The following is a 20,185-nucleotide window of genomic DNA, read 5'->3' as shown; positions in this document are numbered from 1 at the left end:
TTAAAGGAGAAAAAAGATTCTAGTCTTCTGCTAGCTGCAATCTGCATGCTGCTTGTGTGGAGGAATGGGGGCAAAAAAAATCAGATCATAACAATACATGTGAGTTTCTCCACACAGAGGGCATCTTAAAGCTGTCATAGGGGGGAAAACCGGTCAACCAGAATATTTACGACTTCTTTTGATGTTGATGATAAACCTGTTATTATATTAATACCTCTCTTTGCAAAAGTCATTATTGTTATAAAACTTATCTTTGTATATCCTGTTAAATATCTCTGAAATATCCATCTATCCATTTTCCGAAATGCTTATCCTCACTATGATCGGCGGCATGCTGGAGCCTATAGCCAATGATCTTCGGGCAAGAGGGGGGGTGCACCCTCAACTGGTCGCCAGCCAATAGTAGACATGAAATACTTTGTAATGTTAAATCATGGCTTTCTTTCTCACTAGATTACTCATGTTTATAGATAACTGATTAAAAAAACATGCAGAGAATCAGAACTATGTAGAACTGAAGTGTGGCGATACAGCATCAAAGAGTTTCTCATCATTTAAATTGCGGTTTGCCTAACAAGGAAAGAGGTCTGAGAAGGACGTAGTCAACATCCACCTAGAAAATTTTGATGGTGCAGGAGTGTGTTATGATCCTCTTGGTGGACTTCAGCTATGCATCTCGCCTGCCATCTGCCAGTGGCTTTACAGCTTCCTGTTTGGCAGAAGACAACGGTTGCCTCGGGATACCCCAAGGATTGTTCCTCTCTCCTCTGCTCTTCTCTCTCTACATGAACGAATGCTCCTCAACGCATCTGTCAAACTCATAGTTTGCAGTCAACATCACAGGTATCAGGGCGGCACAGTGGCTCAGTTGGTAAAGCATTGGCCTCACAGTTCTCAGGTCCCGGGTTCAATCCTGGACCCGGCTGTCTGGAGTTTTTATGTTCTCCCCATGCATGCGTGAGTTTCCTCCGGGCACTCCTGTTTCCTCCCACATTCCAAAAATATGCAACATTAATTGGACACTCTAAATTGCCTCTCGTGGTGATTGTGCGAGCCTCTGTTTGTCTCAATGTGCCGTGCGATTGACTGGCAACCAGTTCAGGGTGTACCCCGCCTCCTGCCCGTTGACAGCTGGGATAGGCTCCAGCACTCCCCGTGACCCTTGTGAGGATAAGTGGCAAAGAAAATGGATGGATAGATCACAGGTATAAGCTTCATCAAAGATGGTGATGAGTTCATAAAATCAACAGGAAGTGGAGCAGATGGAGTCTTTGTGAGCACTGAACATGGTCAAGACTGTACAGATAATCCTGGACTACAACTCCATTCTCGAAAAGGCCCAGCAGAGGATGTCCTTCAAGTGGCTTCTGGGGAAGGATCGTCTACCACATGAGCTGCTGAGGCAGTTGTATTGTACACACAGTCATAAATCAGTCCTGTGTTTTTCCATCACAGTCTGCTTTGGTGCTGCTACAAAAAAGAACTAACGCCGAATGCTATAGACAATCTAAACTGCTATTGGTTCAAAAGTCTCTAAATTCCGAGAAGACTCTGCATCATTTGCCCATATATCAAAAGGAAAAACAAAAAGTATTGGCATTACCACTTTTCTGGTAAGATTTCAGTCCTCAGTGACTGTGCTTCTATGTTTTTATGTCGAAAGTAAACTCTGTTAATTGACTCTCATCGTATTAGAGTGGCTCCAATTACCGGAGACTAATCCTTTCTGTTTTTCATATACTGATTCCCTTTCTGATTCTGATGACTCACCCCTTCCACACTACGTGAAAACCTGAGTTGTCGTTGTCTGTATCAGTGGTTATCTCAGTGGTTTTCAAACTAGGGGGGACGCACCCTACAGCCTAGCACCTCCATCCCCGGTGTTGGAGAAAATTTCAAGATGGGGTGCGCAGAAAGAGTTTCCAAAAAGAGGGGCAGCCCCAAAAAACTTAGAAAAACCACTGGGTTATCTGGAGGAATTACGAGCCATTTAGATTATGGCTGTTTCTACCACGATAGTGAGCGGTTAGTTAGCTAGCTATGCATTCACCTGGAAAATTCAACTTCCTAGGATTCCACAATTTACAGAAGATCTTGAGGTCAGTAGTGAACTTCCCAATCAAGGAGGTCACAAAGGAGGAGCACTGGAAACCTGTTAGCTTGCGAGCTAGCTGGTGGATGGACAACAACTTGAAAATCCAGGGATATATAGATATAAGAAAATTGTTGGAAAAATTTGCATATTTTAGCACCCATCATTTCAGGCATTCAGCAAGGATGCACACATTGCTTGAAAGCAATGATTGGGGACTTTTTGAAATCAGTCAACTTAGACAGGGCTGTTAAGAACTCTATGGTGTGTCAAATGTATTATTTTAAAGATTTTTTTTCTGTTTGCAAGGACTTTAAGAGTCGAAACAACGAGCGTTAGCTCAGCATGAGTCACAGTTTATCAGTAAAGGTTACTCAGGTTCACCCATCAGTGAGTTGTTTCACTCACAGCATCACATTGAGGAATCTTGACTATTTTGAGGCTATTTTCACAAATTAAGCTTGTTATGGGGCTGAGTAGTCACTTGCGCGTGTGACAATGTGGGCATTGTGGTCGGCTGCTGCTTGCGCATCAAAGAAGTGATTAAGAAGCAGGCTGCAAGGGGGACAATACTGCTCTTTACAGGGGGAACAGAGTAGCTACTCACTGCACTGCAGCAGTGCTTGGACATGCGCAGGCTGGCATGAGACACTTCTGTGCATTAATACGATACACGGAGTTCCCAGCGTTTACACTGATGCAAACAAGTTTTACTTTGCAATCTATTTCTTTTCAATACACACTGCGCATGAGAAAGCAGTCTAAAACTGGCAGTGACAGACTTCTTTGTGTCTGTGTTAGACATTTTGCCCATTGCGCAAAGACAGTTGTTATGTTACAATGATTTTCTAATCACGCAATTTATTTTGTACATGCTGCATTTTTAGTGGCACCGCTGGCCTTGGGATTAATACAAACGAAAACAACAAAGAAAGACGGACAGGCATCGGATTGGTGGAAAAAATCCATCCTCTGGCCAATCACGTCGCCCCGTCTAGAAGGGATGTTCCAGCTCAAAATAAAATGCCACTTGTTGGCTGTTTTCATCAACTCATTTGGCGCGTATATCTGGTGCTTTTTACACATTTAAGTGTTAACAAGAAGGACGTCCCCTGAGGAGACACCAAGTTGGAAAGTTGAATGAATTCAAAATTCGGCATAAGTAAACATCCGGTTTACTTGTATTTCTGTGACATGGTGATATTCAAGTAAAAAGGATTAATCTCACTATGAATCAGTGGCTAGTCATTATACTATCTGTGACATTGCTGTGGCATCTACAAGCAACATTATCGCAAACACATGATGGTAAGTGAGCTGTTTTTTTTCTATAATCTAATAACCTTCTTTCATATTCTTTACTTCAGAAACCACAGAACTTTTTTGTGCTCTCCTTAAGATCTTCTTTGTACTGTATTGGTATTACTGAGTGTTAATCAAGCATACTAATGCATGTATTCCTTTTTAAACTGCTAGTGACGTATGGAAGCAATATAAAATCCCCTGTGAAGAATTTGATCATTTCTGAGGGCAACGTGTCTCTTTAAGCAGACAACATGCAATATAGCAATGACAGCTAATTGACTTTTCAGAGAAGTGTGTTATTCGTTGATTACATATGATACAGTAGTGGACTTATGTGCAAGTTGGGTTAATCAGAATGCTATTTATTTAGGCGGTATTAAAACGTTCTAACTGCAACAACTGTGTATTAGCCACTTCTCTCAAGACGTTTGTCCATGTAGTGTATGAAATAAACTGTTTATCAATGATGTGTACATTATGCCACATTAAACAAATTAATAAATAAATATTACAAAAATACATGCATGTATTTTCAAACCTATCCCTCCCACAATTACAGCAGATGTTACTTTTGTTGACTGATGCATTTATGTCAATGCAAAAATGATCATTGCTGAGAGATGGTTCGCCCGTGTCCTCTTCCGTTCATGATATTTCCCTTCCCGCTGTGTGCAGAGTTAACTCACACACGAGCCATTGTCTTTTGCTATGATCTCAGCAGCACAACCCTTCTCCTCAGCCACACATATATTATGTAGAGCCCCATGTTCACACAGAAGTACTGTCACTGCACTGAGGGAGAAACAGAGAGAGGGAAAGACACTGTCTACATTTATAACTTAATCACAATAAGAACTTTGTATGAGAGAAGCCCCTTTTCCTCGACCATGAGCCTTTCATTGCTTCAGCCCGAGGCCTGGGCTGCTCTATGTGTCCAAGTGATGGACTAGAAAGTGTTTTATTCTCCTTCCCATTGTTCACCCAGCAGCGGAACTCACAGCAAAACACTGCAGAAAAAAGTAGCATCCACTGCACTGAAACACAAATTTTTGGTCACATAGCTGAAAGAAACTCGATATATAAGTCTCATATGTAAGTTAGATCCTGTTCGAAGTTGGGTTACAGTGGTTCAGAATGTCGGCATAATCTAACCGGAAGGAAGTAAAGGCACGAATAAACATCTCCATTCTCAAGTAGAAACTACTGATCTGAGTTTAATATCAAGGCCAACATGTATGTATAGCACAGGGACAATACTAATGCATGCATTCCTTTTTAAACTGCTAGTGATGTACGGACAGGGACAATACTAGAAATCTACAGTAGTTGCTAATTGTCTGAGAACAAGTGATATATTTAAACAGTTTGATGATCTGACCCAATGGCAACAGTTAAATGGACAACAATAGGTGACCCAAAATTGCACCCTGTGGGACCCCAACCTATGTGTTTATGGTTTGTTGAAAATGTAATCTATGTTTTGTTTTGGTTCTTTGTTTTCAAATACATTTTACACTTGTTTTGCAGAGTGCAAACTGATTGATTTGATGTCGTGTATACCACTGTCTTTGGTGTAGTATAGTGGTTCAGAAAGCTGAGTTTCATGAAATCCCACTCATCACCCTCATTCACCCTTTCAGCACTATAATCCCTGACGTGACCCTGAACATGGTAAACTGTACAAACATGAATAAATGGTTTGTATTGCTGCAACAGTACCTTAGTCAATGACAACTTGCTTTAAAGACGAGAGCTTTAAAGACACAAAAACCTATGGGATTTGAGCAAGACTGCGAGAGGTCTTCGAACCCTTGAGGAACCAGTCGCAGAGCAATGAATCATCAAATTACATGGGTGTGCAGTGTCTTATCCCCATCATTCTTACATCTCTCTTTCGTGTATGTTAGTGGTGTGCCTTGGTACCCAGAATGGACTGAGCTCCACAGGCTCTCAGGAAAATCAATACAACCTGATCAAGGAGCGCTATGACACCTGTGAAATCATCATGGGAAATCTGGAAGTCACACAGATTGAGAGCAACTGGGACTTCTCTTTTCTGAAGGTAGGCAAACAATGTCCTCCTTCATTGGCTTGCGAGGTCCAGATGAGTCACATAGACTAAGACAATAACTTTCTCTGGTCTCTTTCTCCTTTTATAGACTATAGCCAAAACACAGTCAATCAAGCCTTACTGTTGCAGCTCTTTTTGTTTAATGAGCCTCTTTCACCCCTGTGCAGACAATCCGCGAGGTGACCGGCTACGTGCTCATCGCCATGAATCATTTTCAGGAAATTCCCCTTGAGCAGCTGCGGGTCATCAGAGGGAGCAGCCTTTATGAAAGACGTTTTGCTCTCTCTGTTTTTTTCAACTACCCCAAGGATGGAGCTCACGGCCTGCAGCAGCTTGGCCTTGCAAATCTGACAGGTGAAGGCAGGGAATGAGGGTTCATCAAACATGGTGAAAAAGAAAGTACAGACTTCAAATTAACTGTATTGTTCATTTAAAGTAAGATTCAATGCACTTCAATGAGGTCTCATCAATACATTTGAAAAAGACATTTTTTTTTCCAAAAAAGAATGCCATACTAATGGTCAGTTACTTGAACTTTACATTTACACGCTATGGTCTAGAGACCCAGTTTGGTAATTTACAAGAAGAAACCAATCAGGCCAGAGACGGGGGGGTGGACTCTGGATCGGTTGCCAACCAATTGCAGAGCACATAAAACCAAAGAACCATTCACACTTACATTCACACTCCTGGATGATTTAGCTTTTAATTAACCTACCGTGAACGTTATCGGAATCTGGGAAGACACCAGACTCCCTGGAGGAAACCCACGCAGGCATGGGGAGAATTCCAAACTCCACACATGTGAGACTGATTGAACTTAAACGCCGGTCTTCAAAACTATGAGGCAGACGTTCAAACCAGCCACCAATGTGTCGGTCCATGTAATCATAATTCAGCAAAAATATTAAAAATACACATTTTAGATCTTAAATAAATATATGGTTTCTTTTACCACACTATTTTATTGTTTTACATGTTACAAAACTGACAAATTAATGCAAAGCAGGGCTTTTGATCATGTTTTACTTGATCCAGTCATACTTTGCCCAGGTCTAGTGTATTCACACAATACTCTAGAATTGCACAGACAATAAAATGCTGAATGTTAACCAGGCCAGTCTTTTCTTGCAGAGATTTTGGAAGGGGGAGTACAGATTATCAATAATAAATACCTGAGTTATGGTCCACGGATCTACTGGCAAGATATAATCAGAGACAGCAATGCTGCAATTGACATCCGCTACAACGGGGAGAAAGGTTTGCATTGCTCTTTTTAACAAATTCAATGAACTGGTTTTATTGGATGTGCATTGTGTGGTAGCGGTTGTCCTTGTCGTTGTGTCAGGGCCGTGCCACAAATCTTGTGGGAATTATTGCTGGGGGCCAAATGAGAATCAGTGTCAGATCTGTAAGTGCACAAATGCTCCCATTCTCTTTTTTGCCTCGGTGGTGTCCCTTAGCATTTCATTCCATTTCCACTGAACTTATCACCTTATAAAGACCTAGAATTCATACAAAAAAGGGACAACACAGTGCTGTTACTGACCTCTGGTCAACTCTTGCCTCCCTTGTGTTTCAGTGACCAAGACGGTGTGCGCCCCACAGTGTAATGGTCGATGTTTTGGAACGAGCCCTAGGGACTGCTGTCACATTGAGTGCGCAGCAGGATGCGTAGGCCCACTGGACGTCGACTGTTTTGTAAGTGTTGTTCTCGCTACATAAAAATACAATGACTGTAGAGTACAACTGTACAACTCATCACGTGCTAATAGGAGCCATTTTTTTGTTTTGTAACTAGGCTCTTTTTCTTATACGTCACTCAGTGAAAAAGTACATTTACTCCACTATTGCTTCATAATTAATGGATTTGTAGAAACAACGCAACAACGTTTGGCACTAGTCGAACCCATTTTAACTAAACATTGGAGTTAAATCCACACTAATGCACTTTATTTTAAAGAGAAACAAAGTACTATAACACATTCTATTATGTTCCTTTGGTTAAGGTAGCCTGTTCTTTTACAGTCGTTGTTTTACAATATGTAACGTTTACTGTATTTATACTACAGTACCCATCCAACATGTTTATATATACTATAGTAGCAAGTTACATCACAAGGTTGTGTAAAACTCCACAGCAATGTCTTGAGACCAGTATCAACCTTTCCATGATGAAGTAATTTGTGCTTCTGGGTGGCAAAAACCTCAAGTTCTTTATCACTGGGGCCATCTCAAATAGTACCACATATGAATGTTTCAGCACTTTACATAAGCTAAAAGATTAGCCATTATTTTTTTGCCAAAGACATCCTGACCAAAAACGTACATATATGTGATAAAATGTCTTCCACAAATCCGATGATTGAGGTTAAGAAGTGATTACAAACCTTGCAATCATCTCTTCACAGCGATTTACGACATTCACTCGATTTATCCTTCTCGTCCACGGTTTCTGCTAGATTAAGTCTACTTTTTTTCGAAGGTAGTTGGAAAATACCTAAATCTTTTGTAACTGAAAACAAAAATAATTATTTTGAGTTCCAGTCTGTAGTTGTCAAATGGTATTTGCCACCCTGAAGTACCCTGGAACTCATGTTTACAAACATCAAGAAGAGGTCTTTTTTTTTTTTATATATTTACATTCGTTCCATTCGTGTGTGTGTAGGCATGTCGCCATTTCAACGACTCTGGAGCCTGCGTGCCTCAGTGTCCACAAGCTCTCATCTATAACAAGCAGACGTTTCAGATGGACTCCAACCCAAACGCCAAATATCAATATGGATCCATTTGTGTCTCTCAGTGCCCCAGTGAGTGCACGGTGGTTCAAACTTAACGGCAAATTCATCGTTTGCTTGATTTTGTCTCATCGTCACTGTGTCCTTTTCGTGTCAAATGCTGCTACGTGTAGCTCATTTTGTGGTGGACGGTAGCTCCTGTGTGAGTGTCTGTCCTTCAGACAAGATGGAGGTGGAGCGAGCCGGGCACAGACGTTGTGAGCCATGTACTGGACTCTGCCCAAAAGGTTCAACACTGATAAATCCTCAAATTGCCAGAGGCTCAAAAAGGGTGGTAATCTTGTTATCGTGTTTTCCTGTATTCTGACAGTGTGTGAAGGCACAGGTGCTGAACACAGGCAGACTGTGGACTCCAGTAACATCGACAGCTTCATCAACTGCACTAAAATCCAAGGAAGTCTTCATTTCTTGGTCACAGGGATTCTCGGGTATGTGCTCATGCATCTCTTGGACGCAGTGCAAGTCCATCCAGTATATTCATAGCAGTGATATTTTTTTGAGTCTGTGAAAGTGTGAATCATAATTTCCCTTACAAGATAATTAATACATTCCAATATAATACTGCCAGGAACAGGATGATAGAGACAGCAAAACTAAGGAAATTACTCGGAAAACAGCACAAGATTTGAACAAGTTCATGTGCATATATTTCAGAATACTGATTCTACCCTGTATCAGGTACTGTATAATACCCACACAAAATACAAGTTGATAATTCTTTCTGTTTGGCTTCATCAGGGATGACTTTAAGAAGATCCCACCTCTGGATGCTCAAAAGCTCGAAGTGTTCCGCACTGTAAGAGAGATAACAGGTACGCAGTTTCTTAACATGCGCTGCTTTGAGCAAGTGCTTTTCATCATGTTAAAAGCGATACCTTCTGAATATAAACAATACTGTCTCTCATGTCCTTGAACTGATGTCTCTGTGTGTAATTATCAGATATTCTAAACATCCAGTCGTGGCCAAAGGAGCTCCATGATTTGTCCGTTTTTTCGAGTCTCACCACCATCCAAGGGAGGTCACTTTACAAGTAAGTACTGTTTAGATGATATGCTTTGATGTCCAGGAGTGTTTCTGTGTTCTATCTCTGTGTAACACATGGTTTGATTTGTGGCACTCACTACATCATATAGTGTCGCTCTTATCTTTGCATTATGTTCAACACAATTCTTATGGCAATAGACATAAACTCTCGCAACATTCCATATGTTCAAATGTCCCCTCCATCAAACTATATTTATCATATTGAATGTAATTATGGAAATTACTGGCTGCATACTTACACAAAACTGCATGCACTTTTTGTTTGATACACCCCATTACAGATACACAAACAGATTTCCTGCTAAACCGACACAACAAACCCACAGAAAATCAACACGGGGTTTGTTGGGAAATTCCCTCTGGGCCCGCTCTGTGCACTTGAGAATCTTCAAAAACTCAGCACATTATTGGTGTTTCCCGTGCAATAAAAGCTGAACTCACACATTCAATACGGCAGATGCACTTACATATCCCTGCCATAGCCAACAACATTCATAATTAAAATGGTAGAAAATGGAGTGCACTCTATCTTTGAGTACCGCATTCTCAGGGCGCAGTGAGAGCGTCGATGAACGTACCCAGACACCGTGGCGAAGGTAAGACTGGTCCAGGACCACACAACGTCACTATGTCTGTATGCATGTATGTATGTATCTTTGGCCACCAAAGACTTTGACAAAGCCTTCTACAGTCTCTTACGTGTAGATTCTGTTCAGACCGATGTGGCGGTGAGCCCAGTACTGAGCCTTATTTTTTAACTGTATTCCCGAATAAATTGCAATACTTTTAATCTGGCCTAATCATTGAAGATTTACTTTGACCAGAATAAAAGAACCAGGTAATAGACGTTTGAATAGTCGTCATGCTAAACCTGGGCTGATACTTTTCTTTTTTCTCTTTTCCCTCCAATGGTAACTGTGGTCACCGTTACCAAAACGTGTATAAAATAAACGCCATGAACCGGTCAACTTGTGATTGAATGGAAAATGTATCATAAAATTGACACATCCCCTCCTTTAGTGCTTGATTCTGTCAGTGGGATACTGCCATTTGCCACTGGCCAATCAGAGCGAAGCTGTTTTTATTATTTACATAGTGATCCAATCACAACAAAGCCTATTCACATGTCCGGTACAGGGAGTCCTCGGTCTACGACTGAGATCCGTTCTTACAGTAGCGACTTAACTCGAATTTAGACTTGAGTTGGATTTCACCATTGAAGTCAGAATTTACATCAAAATACTTTGTATAAAAAACAAATACATTGAAATAAACAAGATGACGTACTTAGAATTACTGCTGAAAGGTGGATGGAAAAGAAGAAGGGGAGCCTGTGCTTAGCTATCACGAAGGAACCTGGTCCTCAATCCTCTCCATCTCGGCATGTATCAAAGAACCTTGTTTTGTGATCATTGTATCCGACATAGGAACGGAACCCTTCACGTGCGCTAAAATATGGGCTTTGTCTTTGTCGACTGACTATAGCCTTGATGGTGTTGGTGTCTTTGCTTTCTCCAATCTTTTTATGATCTTGAGTTTCATTTCCATGGTAAAGGATTTTCTTTTGAAATCAGAAGGATTGCTAAAAGACGCAGCTTTATTCTTTGAGGCGATAATGTCTAAAAAGGAGGGCAAAAAATGCGAAGATACTCGCGGCGCACAAACACGGACGGACAAGCCAGACAAAATGGCGGACGGGGGACGGGCCTTGTAAAGTCGAAACATTTGAGGTCGAAACTGTCTTAACCTGAGGACTCCCTGAGTTCATGAGAAATCCAGCTGTCTCAACTGCCAGGCAAAAGAAAAATCATCAAGGACTTTCTGGGCATTTTCAGACCAAATGATCTTATAAACAGGACATAAAAAATGCTAAGAAATGAAAAATAAAGATTTGGACGGAAGGGGTCCTTTCAGAATGTATCCTCCGACCTGTCAATCACAGGCGTTTTTCCCTGATGGTGATGCGGATCTCCACCCTCACGTCGCTGGGTCTTCGCTCTCTCAGAGAGATCAGTGACGGGAGCGTCTACATCAGTCAGAACGCTGAGCTGTGCTACCACCACACTGTGAACTGGGCGAAACTGTTCAGGGGCCGTCGGGTCCGAGTCAACAGCATCAACAGCAACAGACCGCTGGCAGAATGCGGTGAGGTCGGCTGCATGGGTTGCATTGCCTTGTTCTAGCTCACTTGATGAATTTTTAATAAAATGCTTCTGCATTTCTAATTCTTTTCCTTATTGTAACAGTTGCCGACGGCCATGTGTGCGACCCGCTGTGTTCAAACTCCGGTTGCTGGGGCCCAGGACCAGACCAATGTCTCTCCTGTAGGAATTACAGCCGGAATGGCACCTGTGTGGATAGTTGTCATTTTTACACTGGGTCCGTACAGTATATTGTATATACAATATATACACTATTCCTCCAAAGTGTTTTATGAGTAGTGTATGATTCTTGGGACAGGATATTATGATATGACCTGACTATACCTGTCTAATTTTTGACTTTTGCATCTACAGATCTTCAAGAGAATTTGCGAGGGCTGAAGGAGAATGTGTTGCGTGTCATTCAGAGTGTAAACATCTGCATGGGAAGGCCAGCTGCACAGGGCCGGTAGTCACTTCTATCCGTTTCTGCAGCAACTGAAACGTTAGAGTAGATACAGTGGATCCTTTAATTTGTTCTGTATCGCTGGCTGACTTTCACATTGTTCTAATTTTACAACCATGTATTTTCCCCTTACGAAAAAAGGTTTAATCAATTTTTTTCCAGGCTCAAATAAGAGACTCCCTTTCATAAATCTGCAGGCAGTATTTTAAGTAACATTAAATTGTCATGGTGCTTTAAAATAAATTCACCATTTTACAATAAAACCAAAGTCAGTAGAATAGCTCTACTGAAGACAGCTAACAGAAAGTGAATATAAAGAGAGGTGGTGCATACTGCTGTTTCACTGTCATGTCGTATATATTGTTAGAATTAATAAGTGTTAAGTCATGTAGTACAAATGTTTGCGTAGTCTGTTTTAAATATATTTACATTAGCACATCCTTGGCAAAAGAAAAAGGAGAGAAAAGAAGAATTAATGTCAGTAATGAAGCTACACCCTTTCCTCATGTCCCTTGTGGATTTCTGGTATCTATCATCATGCTTTTCATCTTTGGCAAAAACAACTTGAAAACTGAAAGGGAAAAAAGTAAACACACTTGCAGTTCATGCATAATGATGGATTGATCTCCAAGCTGCTAATATAATTATAATTTGTTAACATTACAAAATCCGTGTTTTCAAACCACTCTTCTGGAAAATTCCCCAAACCTTCTACGACACACAAAAGCATTTTACTGCACTGAGTTTCCATCTTTTATTTTGTCACTTCTCGCGCGGCTCTTTTTCTTTTAGGGTGCATATGAATGTGCAGTGTGCGCCAACCTGCGAGACGGTCCATATTGCATGTCCTTGTGTCCCGCTGGGGTGAATGATGGGCAGAAGGGGCTCATCTTCAAATATCCAAACAAGGAAGGTCACTGTGAACCGTGTCACCACAATTGCACCCAAGGGTAAGACAGGACTCCATACGACCCATATATAGGTATCCTTACACGTAATGTATGTGTGTATATTCCAGATGCTCAGGTCCAGGACTCATTGATTGCTTGGAAAATGTCAGACTTGCAGGTAGCAGGTACGTTTTCCCCCTTAGTGGTACATCTTGTCTATGAAACTACTTTAACACACTTCCTTCCAGATAAAACATCAATACTGAAAATGTGACGCCAATCAGGAAACGTTGTGGCAGGAAGATAATCAAGCTGAGGGTTGTGTTTAATACTGTATTTTGTAACATAGACAAATAACATAGATAATTACAAACAGCTTGAGGGTTCAGACAGAGCAGTTCTGCAGTACGGAAACGAAAACCACAATGATCGACATATTAAATTCACACTTTTTTTACAGAGTCAAACAGATCATTATGACCTTGGGCGTAGTGTTGGACCTTAATATGTCAAAACAGATGTTTCTCTGTGAAAGTGTATATAATGTGGGCTACTTTCTGAGTTCAGTACACTGCTGCAGCTGCGTGATAGCCACAAGAACACGTGTTTTATCATATCTGGTCTCCTTGTTCCTATTGCCACAAGAACCAAATCCTGACATCACTATCCAACTTTATTTTGTTCTATTTCTGACCTTTTTGCCCCACATCTCCACCCTATCATCTCACCCTCTCTTTCACTCTGAAGTGGCCAGATCACAGGGATCGCCTTAGGTGTGCCAGCTGGCCTGATATTCTGCCTTGTGTTGTTTTTCCTGGGCCTACTGTACCACCGAGGCCTGGCAATCCGCCGCAAGAGAGCCATGAGGCGGTACCTAGAGAGCGGAGAGGTGAGTCGGTCCTATGAACCGCTGTTAGGTATCTTTGCATTCATATGTATGTGTGTGTGTTTAAGAGAGAGAGATATGTATATATGTATGCTGATGCAAGGATTATTTGTGTGACTTGGTAGAGTTTTGAGCCATTAGGTCCCGGGGAGAAAGGAACTAAGGTTTACGCCCACATCCTGAAGCCAACTGAACTAAAAAAGCTCAAAGTCCTCGGTTTTGGTGTGTTTGGCACAGTGCACAGGGTATTAATCAACTGTTTGACTTTTGGAGTAACAGGTGATGAATGCAGAGTACATTATAGCAGCTCCATGTTTCCGCTTTAAAGGGGTTTTGGACTCCAGAAGGAGAGACAGTGAAGATTCCGGTGGCCATCAAGACGATCCAGGACAGCTCAGGCCGTCAGACCTTCACAGAGATAACTGATGTGAGAATCAGATGTCAGTTTCAGCAACACTGACAAAATTAAAAATCACTGTTGGAGTCAAACATATATGGTATCTCCATGCGCCCTACAGCACATGCTATCCATGGGCAGCCTGGACCACCCCTACATTGTGAGACTTTTGGGCATCTGTCCAGGGTCCAGTCTGCAGCTGGTCACTCAGCTCAGTTCACTGGGCTCATTACTGGAGCACATCAGGCAGCACAAGAACAGCCTGGGCCCCCAGCGCCTGCTCAATTGGTGTGTGCAAATAGCAAAAGTAAGTCCACATAGATTCCACACACTGTAGCGAGCATGAGTGTGCAATAGTGACAAGTTTTTGTCTCAGGGTATGTACTACCTAGAAGAACACCATGTGGTGCACAGAAACCTGGCGGCACGTAACATCCTACTAAAGAACAACTACCAGGTCCAGATTTCAGACTACGCTGTAGCTGATCTCCTTTACCCTGATGACAAGAAATACGTTTACACGAACACGAAGGTTTGTTGTGGGGGTCTTACCCATTTTTTTCATCTTGTAACTGCATTACACTGTCTGCCATTTATGTCTTTATGCAGACTCCGATCAAATGGATGGCTCTAGAAAGCATCTTGTTTCGAAGATACACTCATCAAAGCGATGTGTGGAGTTATGGTGAGATGCTTGATCAGTAAATTCTGGAGTTTTGAGTACTCAGGAACCTGTGAAACATTAATTTAGAGATTTGTTTCTAAATATACAATACAAGTTTGGAGATAGATAGTTTGGAGATAACTATGTAGTACTCAATTGTGGAGATATAACATTCAATCATTTGTTTTTTGGGGTGGGGGGTGCATGGCTAAAATGGTGCCTGGTTATGCACGTTGGAGCCTGGCATGCCTTACCCCTCCCCCCAACATAAAGGCATGAGCACCTTCCTTTGTAACATCTGTAATCTAACAGAATTACAACATGCAGTGAGCCGGCTAGCTCTGCCTACAATCACAAAATACATCTTCCCATTTTCCGTAAGAGAGCCTCATTCTTACTGCATGGGAAAGACCGACAGAAATTCGGTGGGCTATAGTTCAGCCATTGGAGCCTGTAAGCGGCTATCTTTTCGCAGCGCAAACACAGAGTTATGTGTAGACACAAGAAAAATACTAGGCAAAATAACACACAATTTTTCCTGGTTGTCGCAGCGGTATTTGATTGACTGTTGATAGGTTAGTGAAGGAGTTTTTTCAGCGCATTCATTGGGCATGCCCACAACATTTGACAGTGGAAATAATGACTTTTTTTTTTCCCGTATCATTCAGACTTGGTACAGTTGTTTGTTACCACTCTTCTTTCTCTGTCAAATTTAGCATACATTTATTTTCACTTTACAGGGACTTTAATCCTCTCTGTCTGTCTGTCTGTCTGTCTCTTTCACACAGGAGTGACAGTGTGGGAAATGATGTCTTTTGGGTTAGAGCCTTATGGGTCGGCACAGGCGCAGGAGGTGCCGTGTCTGTTGGAGAAAGGCGAACGTCTTTCACAACCTCACATCTGCACCATAGACGTGTACATGGTCATGGTCAAATGTGAGTGCCACAAAAGTGCATCCAATCGAGCACTTGGGATGTGAAACAGAACTGTTTCCTCTTCAGGTTGGATGATTGATGAAAATATCAGGCCCACCTTCAAAGAGCTGGCGAGTGACTTTACACGCATGGCAAGAGACCCGCCCAGATACCTTGTTATCAAGGTGACATGATTATCAATTGATTGACACCTACTTTGGATCAATTAAACCCTCAAATTGCATGTTGTTGTTATCTTGCAGCTGGAGGGGGAGGATGATGCCTCTCCGGAAGTCCATCGCAGAGATTCTGAGCGAGGGCTACTTGACCCAGACTTGGTGGATGAAGAAGAGGATGCAATGGAGGAAGGTTTCGCCACACCTCCTCAACAACATTCTCCATCGTGGAGTCTCTCTCGTTCGAGGATTAATTCTTACAGGGTGATTGAGCTTACTGTACTTTAATGAAGACTTACTACGCTAACTGATAAACTAGTTAACAGTTCATTAAGCATGTTCTGTACTAAATTGTAGAGTGGTGCCTCACAGGCTGGACCTGCTGGATACCTCCCAATGACTCCAAGTCCAGTAGAAAGTGTCCTCCAGGTGTGATGCATGCACACAAACGCATGCACATGCATGAACGTACGCACACACACACACACACACACACACACGAACGGGAGAATTTTGGTAAACTTTTATACTAAATACTATCTACCCAGTATTTTGGAGAGAGAAAAAAGAAAACACAATTCAGTTTTTTGTTTGTCCATCCATTCATCATCTGAACCGCTTATCGTCATAAGGGTCGCAAGAGAGCTGGGGGCTAGCCCACATAGCTTCAGGCGAGAAGCGGGTTACACTGGTTTCCACCCAATCGCAGAGCACGTAGAAACACAGAACCATTCACTATCACACCTAAAAGCAATTTAGAGACTCCAATTAATGCCTGTTTTTGGGATGTGGGAAGAAAATGGAGTGCACGGAGAGTACATGCAAACTCCACACACGAGGGGCTGGGATTTGAACTACTGTCCTCAGAACTGTGAGGCAGACACTCTTACCATCCACCTTCAGGACATTTCCCCTTTAACTTTACTTAAAGGAATGCTCCGGTCATTCACTGAAAAATGAAAAGCGTTAATCCAATAGGTCACGTGATATGTTCTATACTTTGAAATTTTGAGGTTAATCCGATATCATTTAATTGTGTTTTGATCAGATTTTTATCAGCAATTATGAATTTTCATGGGCACCGCCTTTTTGGCCAGTCACATGACCTACTTGCGCGGATGTGACGTATCCTAAGCATAAAGAAAGAAATCATGGCTAATTTGTAGTGTCTTAAGATGCATTACCAATACCATAGCACACGTGAGAATGCCTTACTGTATCACGAAATTTGGCCATAATTCAGATAGAAATAATCCGAGGAAGGCCCGGTGGCATATTCTGCCCAGTAAGAAAAAGAAACATTTAAGGACCCAATGGCTAGCGAAGTGTGGTCGCCATGAGCCGTACAACAAAGAGGCCAGGCTATGCAGTGAACATTTTGTGCACTGTTAGTGTTAATTTAGACTAATGTCCCCTGTGCTCAAACCAGCAAAATGGGACAAGGCAGTTGTATTGCGTTTAAGACAATCAAATCAAACACACAACCATACAACACAAACACGATAAAATAACAAACACAGAATACAAGTTCAAAGACAAAGTAGTCGAGCCAAAATGGCGAATAGTCACCAACGTTGAACGAATGTTCCCAAACAAGGAAAAATGTTCTTTACAGTGAATATTCCAAGTTAGTGAATGTTCCAGAAATGTCCAAATGTTCAAAGACGAAAGGCAGAAGGCGTCCGCATTGTTTGTCCCAACCATTCTACTTTTTCCCAAACCAACAGTGGGATGTGAATAAGCCCCGTTAGTCTTTCTAGTCCTTATATCGGCACTTCTCGGAACATTCCGGAATTCCGCATCACAAAGGATAACAACTTAAAAGTATTGATCGATTTGCTGAACAGGACAAAGGTACGCAACAGCCACTACTGCTGAGAAGCACACCAGTCAGCAATGCCAATTGTGCATGTCATAGTAGTTCAAGTACAAAGCAACCCAGGGCAAGTTATGCAGCTAGAAGTGGTTCAACATTCACACGTAAATAAGTTGCTCAATACTGAATTGTTTTTATGCCTTCACCATCATCATGTCAACAATCCCGACTTCCACCAAGCCAAAGATCACTTCATTATCACTTGGACCCCAGCCACCCTGTTGGCTGGAACAGCCACAGGTTCAAATCCGTATGGACCTATTCCTTCCTCTTTCTGATCAACTAATACTGCTATTTCTTCAGCAGATGAGGATAAATCCGAAAAATCAGCGCTGTGATTGTGTATGAATTGATATGTAACTGAGCCTTTGTTTATGCACATGATACGTCACTTCCTGTTTTTTAAGTCATGTGATCTCGTAAAAATAGTCATAATGGCGCCGAGCATACACAAATTTGGTTACTTGGATAAAAGAGCAAATTAAAGTTATCATTTGTAATTTTGTTACTAGAATTTTTCTGGATATGCTTATATTTATAGTGGATTAACAAGAAAATCAGCATTTTGTCGAGGTGAGCAATGATGGGAGCTTTCCTTTACAGTTGAGAAGGAACCCATGTTCTTTCGTTCCCCACTCAGGTAATGGATCCATGTTTATTTATTCAGGTGAAACTGTGACTCTTCTACTACCCAAAGTATCTGGATCGTAATGCTCAACTTCTTTTTTCTTACAGTTTCATGAAAATGTGTGACCTGTTCATTTTCCCTTTAAGTGTTGCATCTAATCTGTTTTTTTCTTTTCAAGTTGCGCTTCCAGAGGTGCCGCCGTAGCTCGGTGCAAACGCTGCCAGAAAGGTCAGGCGTCAAGGGAACTGTCAGGGAGGTAGAGCTGCGTGAAGAAGGCTTCAGGATTGGTGCCTCTCACAGGACTCGGCTTGGATCTGAAAGGGCTACCCCTCATGTATCCAGTCGCAGGCTGCGTAAGCTCTCAACAGCTTCAAGTCCATCCTCATACAAGGTGTGGACATCAGGCGACAAGGAGGAGGAGAAGGCGGGAGACCACTATGGTTATGTCCTCCCCTGTCCTTCACCTAGCACTCCAGAAAGAGGTAATATACAAACTCTATACAATGCACACAATTTGATTCACATCAATGAGACATATCATCTTTGCTTGTGTCATGACTTGCAGCTTCCAGACTCACCCCACGATCAACCAGGGTGAAAAATGTGGTCCTGGAGTATGAGGTGATGAACCATAAATCAGATAGTACTGGTCTTTGCTCAACTAAAGATGACAAGTCCTTGCTGGAGGATACCCATTCACTGGTTCATCAAACCCTCCCTTCTCCAACCATCGTCACTGTATTATCTGCCCATGAGGACACGTTAACACTGGTTCCCGTCACAGAGAATCGGCAGGTAAACGAGAACCGCCAGGACAATATGGTTGACTTCACAGAGAAACATCAATTTAGTATACAGAAACAGATCCAGGCTGTGGAGGACTGCATTGAGGTACCTCAGGGGAAAGGCAGGTATGAATACATGGACATTAGACACTCTGACTCCACAGAGGACGAGGCGTCGCCGCAGGAGAGACGTGAAACATCTGCAGCAGAACCAGATGAAACATGCCAGGAAGAGGAGGGTCAATTAAGAGATGTGCAGGAGTGCCATCACACAAATAAACAACAAAGGCTTCAGGGGAATGTCAGTAGTTTGCACAAGCCAGATGTGGTCACAGATGAGGGACAGAACGAGTATGAGGATATGGCTACATATGAAGGAATACCCAGTGGGTGGCGGCAGCCAGACTACCAGAACCTCCCAGTGAAGGGGGAGGTGGGCAACGGCAGGTGTGCTGGGATCGGGGAATACATCAAGGTGTGCGCAGGCATGAGCGAGCCTGGCAGCAGCTCATCATTTGACAACCCGGATTACTGGCACAGCAGACTGTTCCTCAAACCAGATGCTGTACGTACCTAATAATGTGGAGTGGGACGCCAGTGCACCAACTTCTTCAGTTAAGTGTGTTGCTCTCCAGTGTCTGCTTCGGAATATTTTCAACAATAATCATAGAGCATCACGAGCTGGAATAAAAGTCTAGTCTTATTTCACAGTGTTATGGTACATAAAATGATGACATCAGGAAGGTTGGAAAGAAGACAGAATAATAATGTTCCCGACATGTGGAAACATAATTTCTGTTTATCTGCATTTTTGTGTCTTATACTATCAAGGATTAACTAGATCCATGATTGCAATTATTTTGTAAATAATCATTTATTTCATTGATCAATGTACAGTGTGTGAGCCTTTTTTAACTTTTCTTTTACAGTGTGTTTGTCAATTAAAATCTAAGTAGTGTTTTCCAGAAAATGCTGTCTTTTGATTTCTTTCACAATTCTAGTTAAAAAAAAAAATATGTATATACATATATATAAAAAAAAAAAACACAGT

The 20,185-nt window shown here is 41.9% G+C and overlaps 1 protein-coding gene across 1 annotated transcript; it reads left to right on the top strand.

The window, feature by feature from the left end:
* Positions 1-3,321: 3,321 nt before the first annotated feature.
* Positions 3,322-20,077, top strand: erbb3b (erb-b2 receptor tyrosine kinase 3b). The gene is made up of 28 exons (XM_061828554.1): positions 3,322-3,400; positions 5,305-5,459; positions 5,636-5,822; positions 6,603-6,728; positions 6,817-6,879; positions 7,051-7,169; positions 8,137-8,278; positions 8,380-8,493; positions 8,577-8,694; positions 9,005-9,078; positions 9,207-9,297; positions 11,254-11,456; positions 11,558-11,690; positions 11,828-11,921; positions 12,711-12,868; positions 12,937-12,993; positions 13,556-13,697; positions 13,820-13,939; positions 14,023-14,121; positions 14,213-14,398; positions 14,468-14,623; positions 14,701-14,776; positions 15,544-15,690; positions 15,757-15,854; positions 15,933-16,109; positions 16,203-16,274; positions 18,528-18,831; positions 18,915-20,077. Exons 1-28 carry the CDS (start codon positions 3,322-3,324, stop codon positions 19,709-19,711), a joined length of 4,287 nt encoding a protein of 1,428 aa, XP_061684538.1. The 3' UTR covers positions 19,712-20,077.
* Positions 20,078-20,185: the final 108 nt, after the last annotated feature.

This window comes from Syngnathoides biaculeatus, chromosome 2 (genome assembly GCF_019802595.1).
Source record: "Syngnathoides biaculeatus isolate LvHL_M chromosome 2, ASM1980259v1, whole genome shotgun sequence".
Classification (NCBI taxonomy): Eukaryota; Metazoa; Chordata; class Actinopteri; order Syngnathiformes; family Syngnathidae; genus Syngnathoides; species Syngnathoides biaculeatus.
The sequence above is the reverse complement of the archived record's forward strand: the minus strand, read 5'-3'. Positions and strand labels throughout refer to the sequence as shown.

Bases quoted from the DNA above. Each gene is read 5' to 3' on its own strand.
- erbb3b (XM_061828554.1), top strand. From the start codon at position 3,322: ATGAATCAGTGGCTAGTCATTATACTATCTGTGACATTGCTGTGGCAT. The intron at 8,695-9,004 runs GTATGTGCTCAT...TGGCTTCATCAG, and splicing joins TTGGTCACAGGGATTCTCGG to GGATGACTTTAAGAAGATCC. The intron at 9,079-9,206 runs GTACGCAGTTTC...TGTAATTATCAG, and splicing joins CACTGTAAGAGAGATAACAG to ATATTCTAAACATCCAGTCG.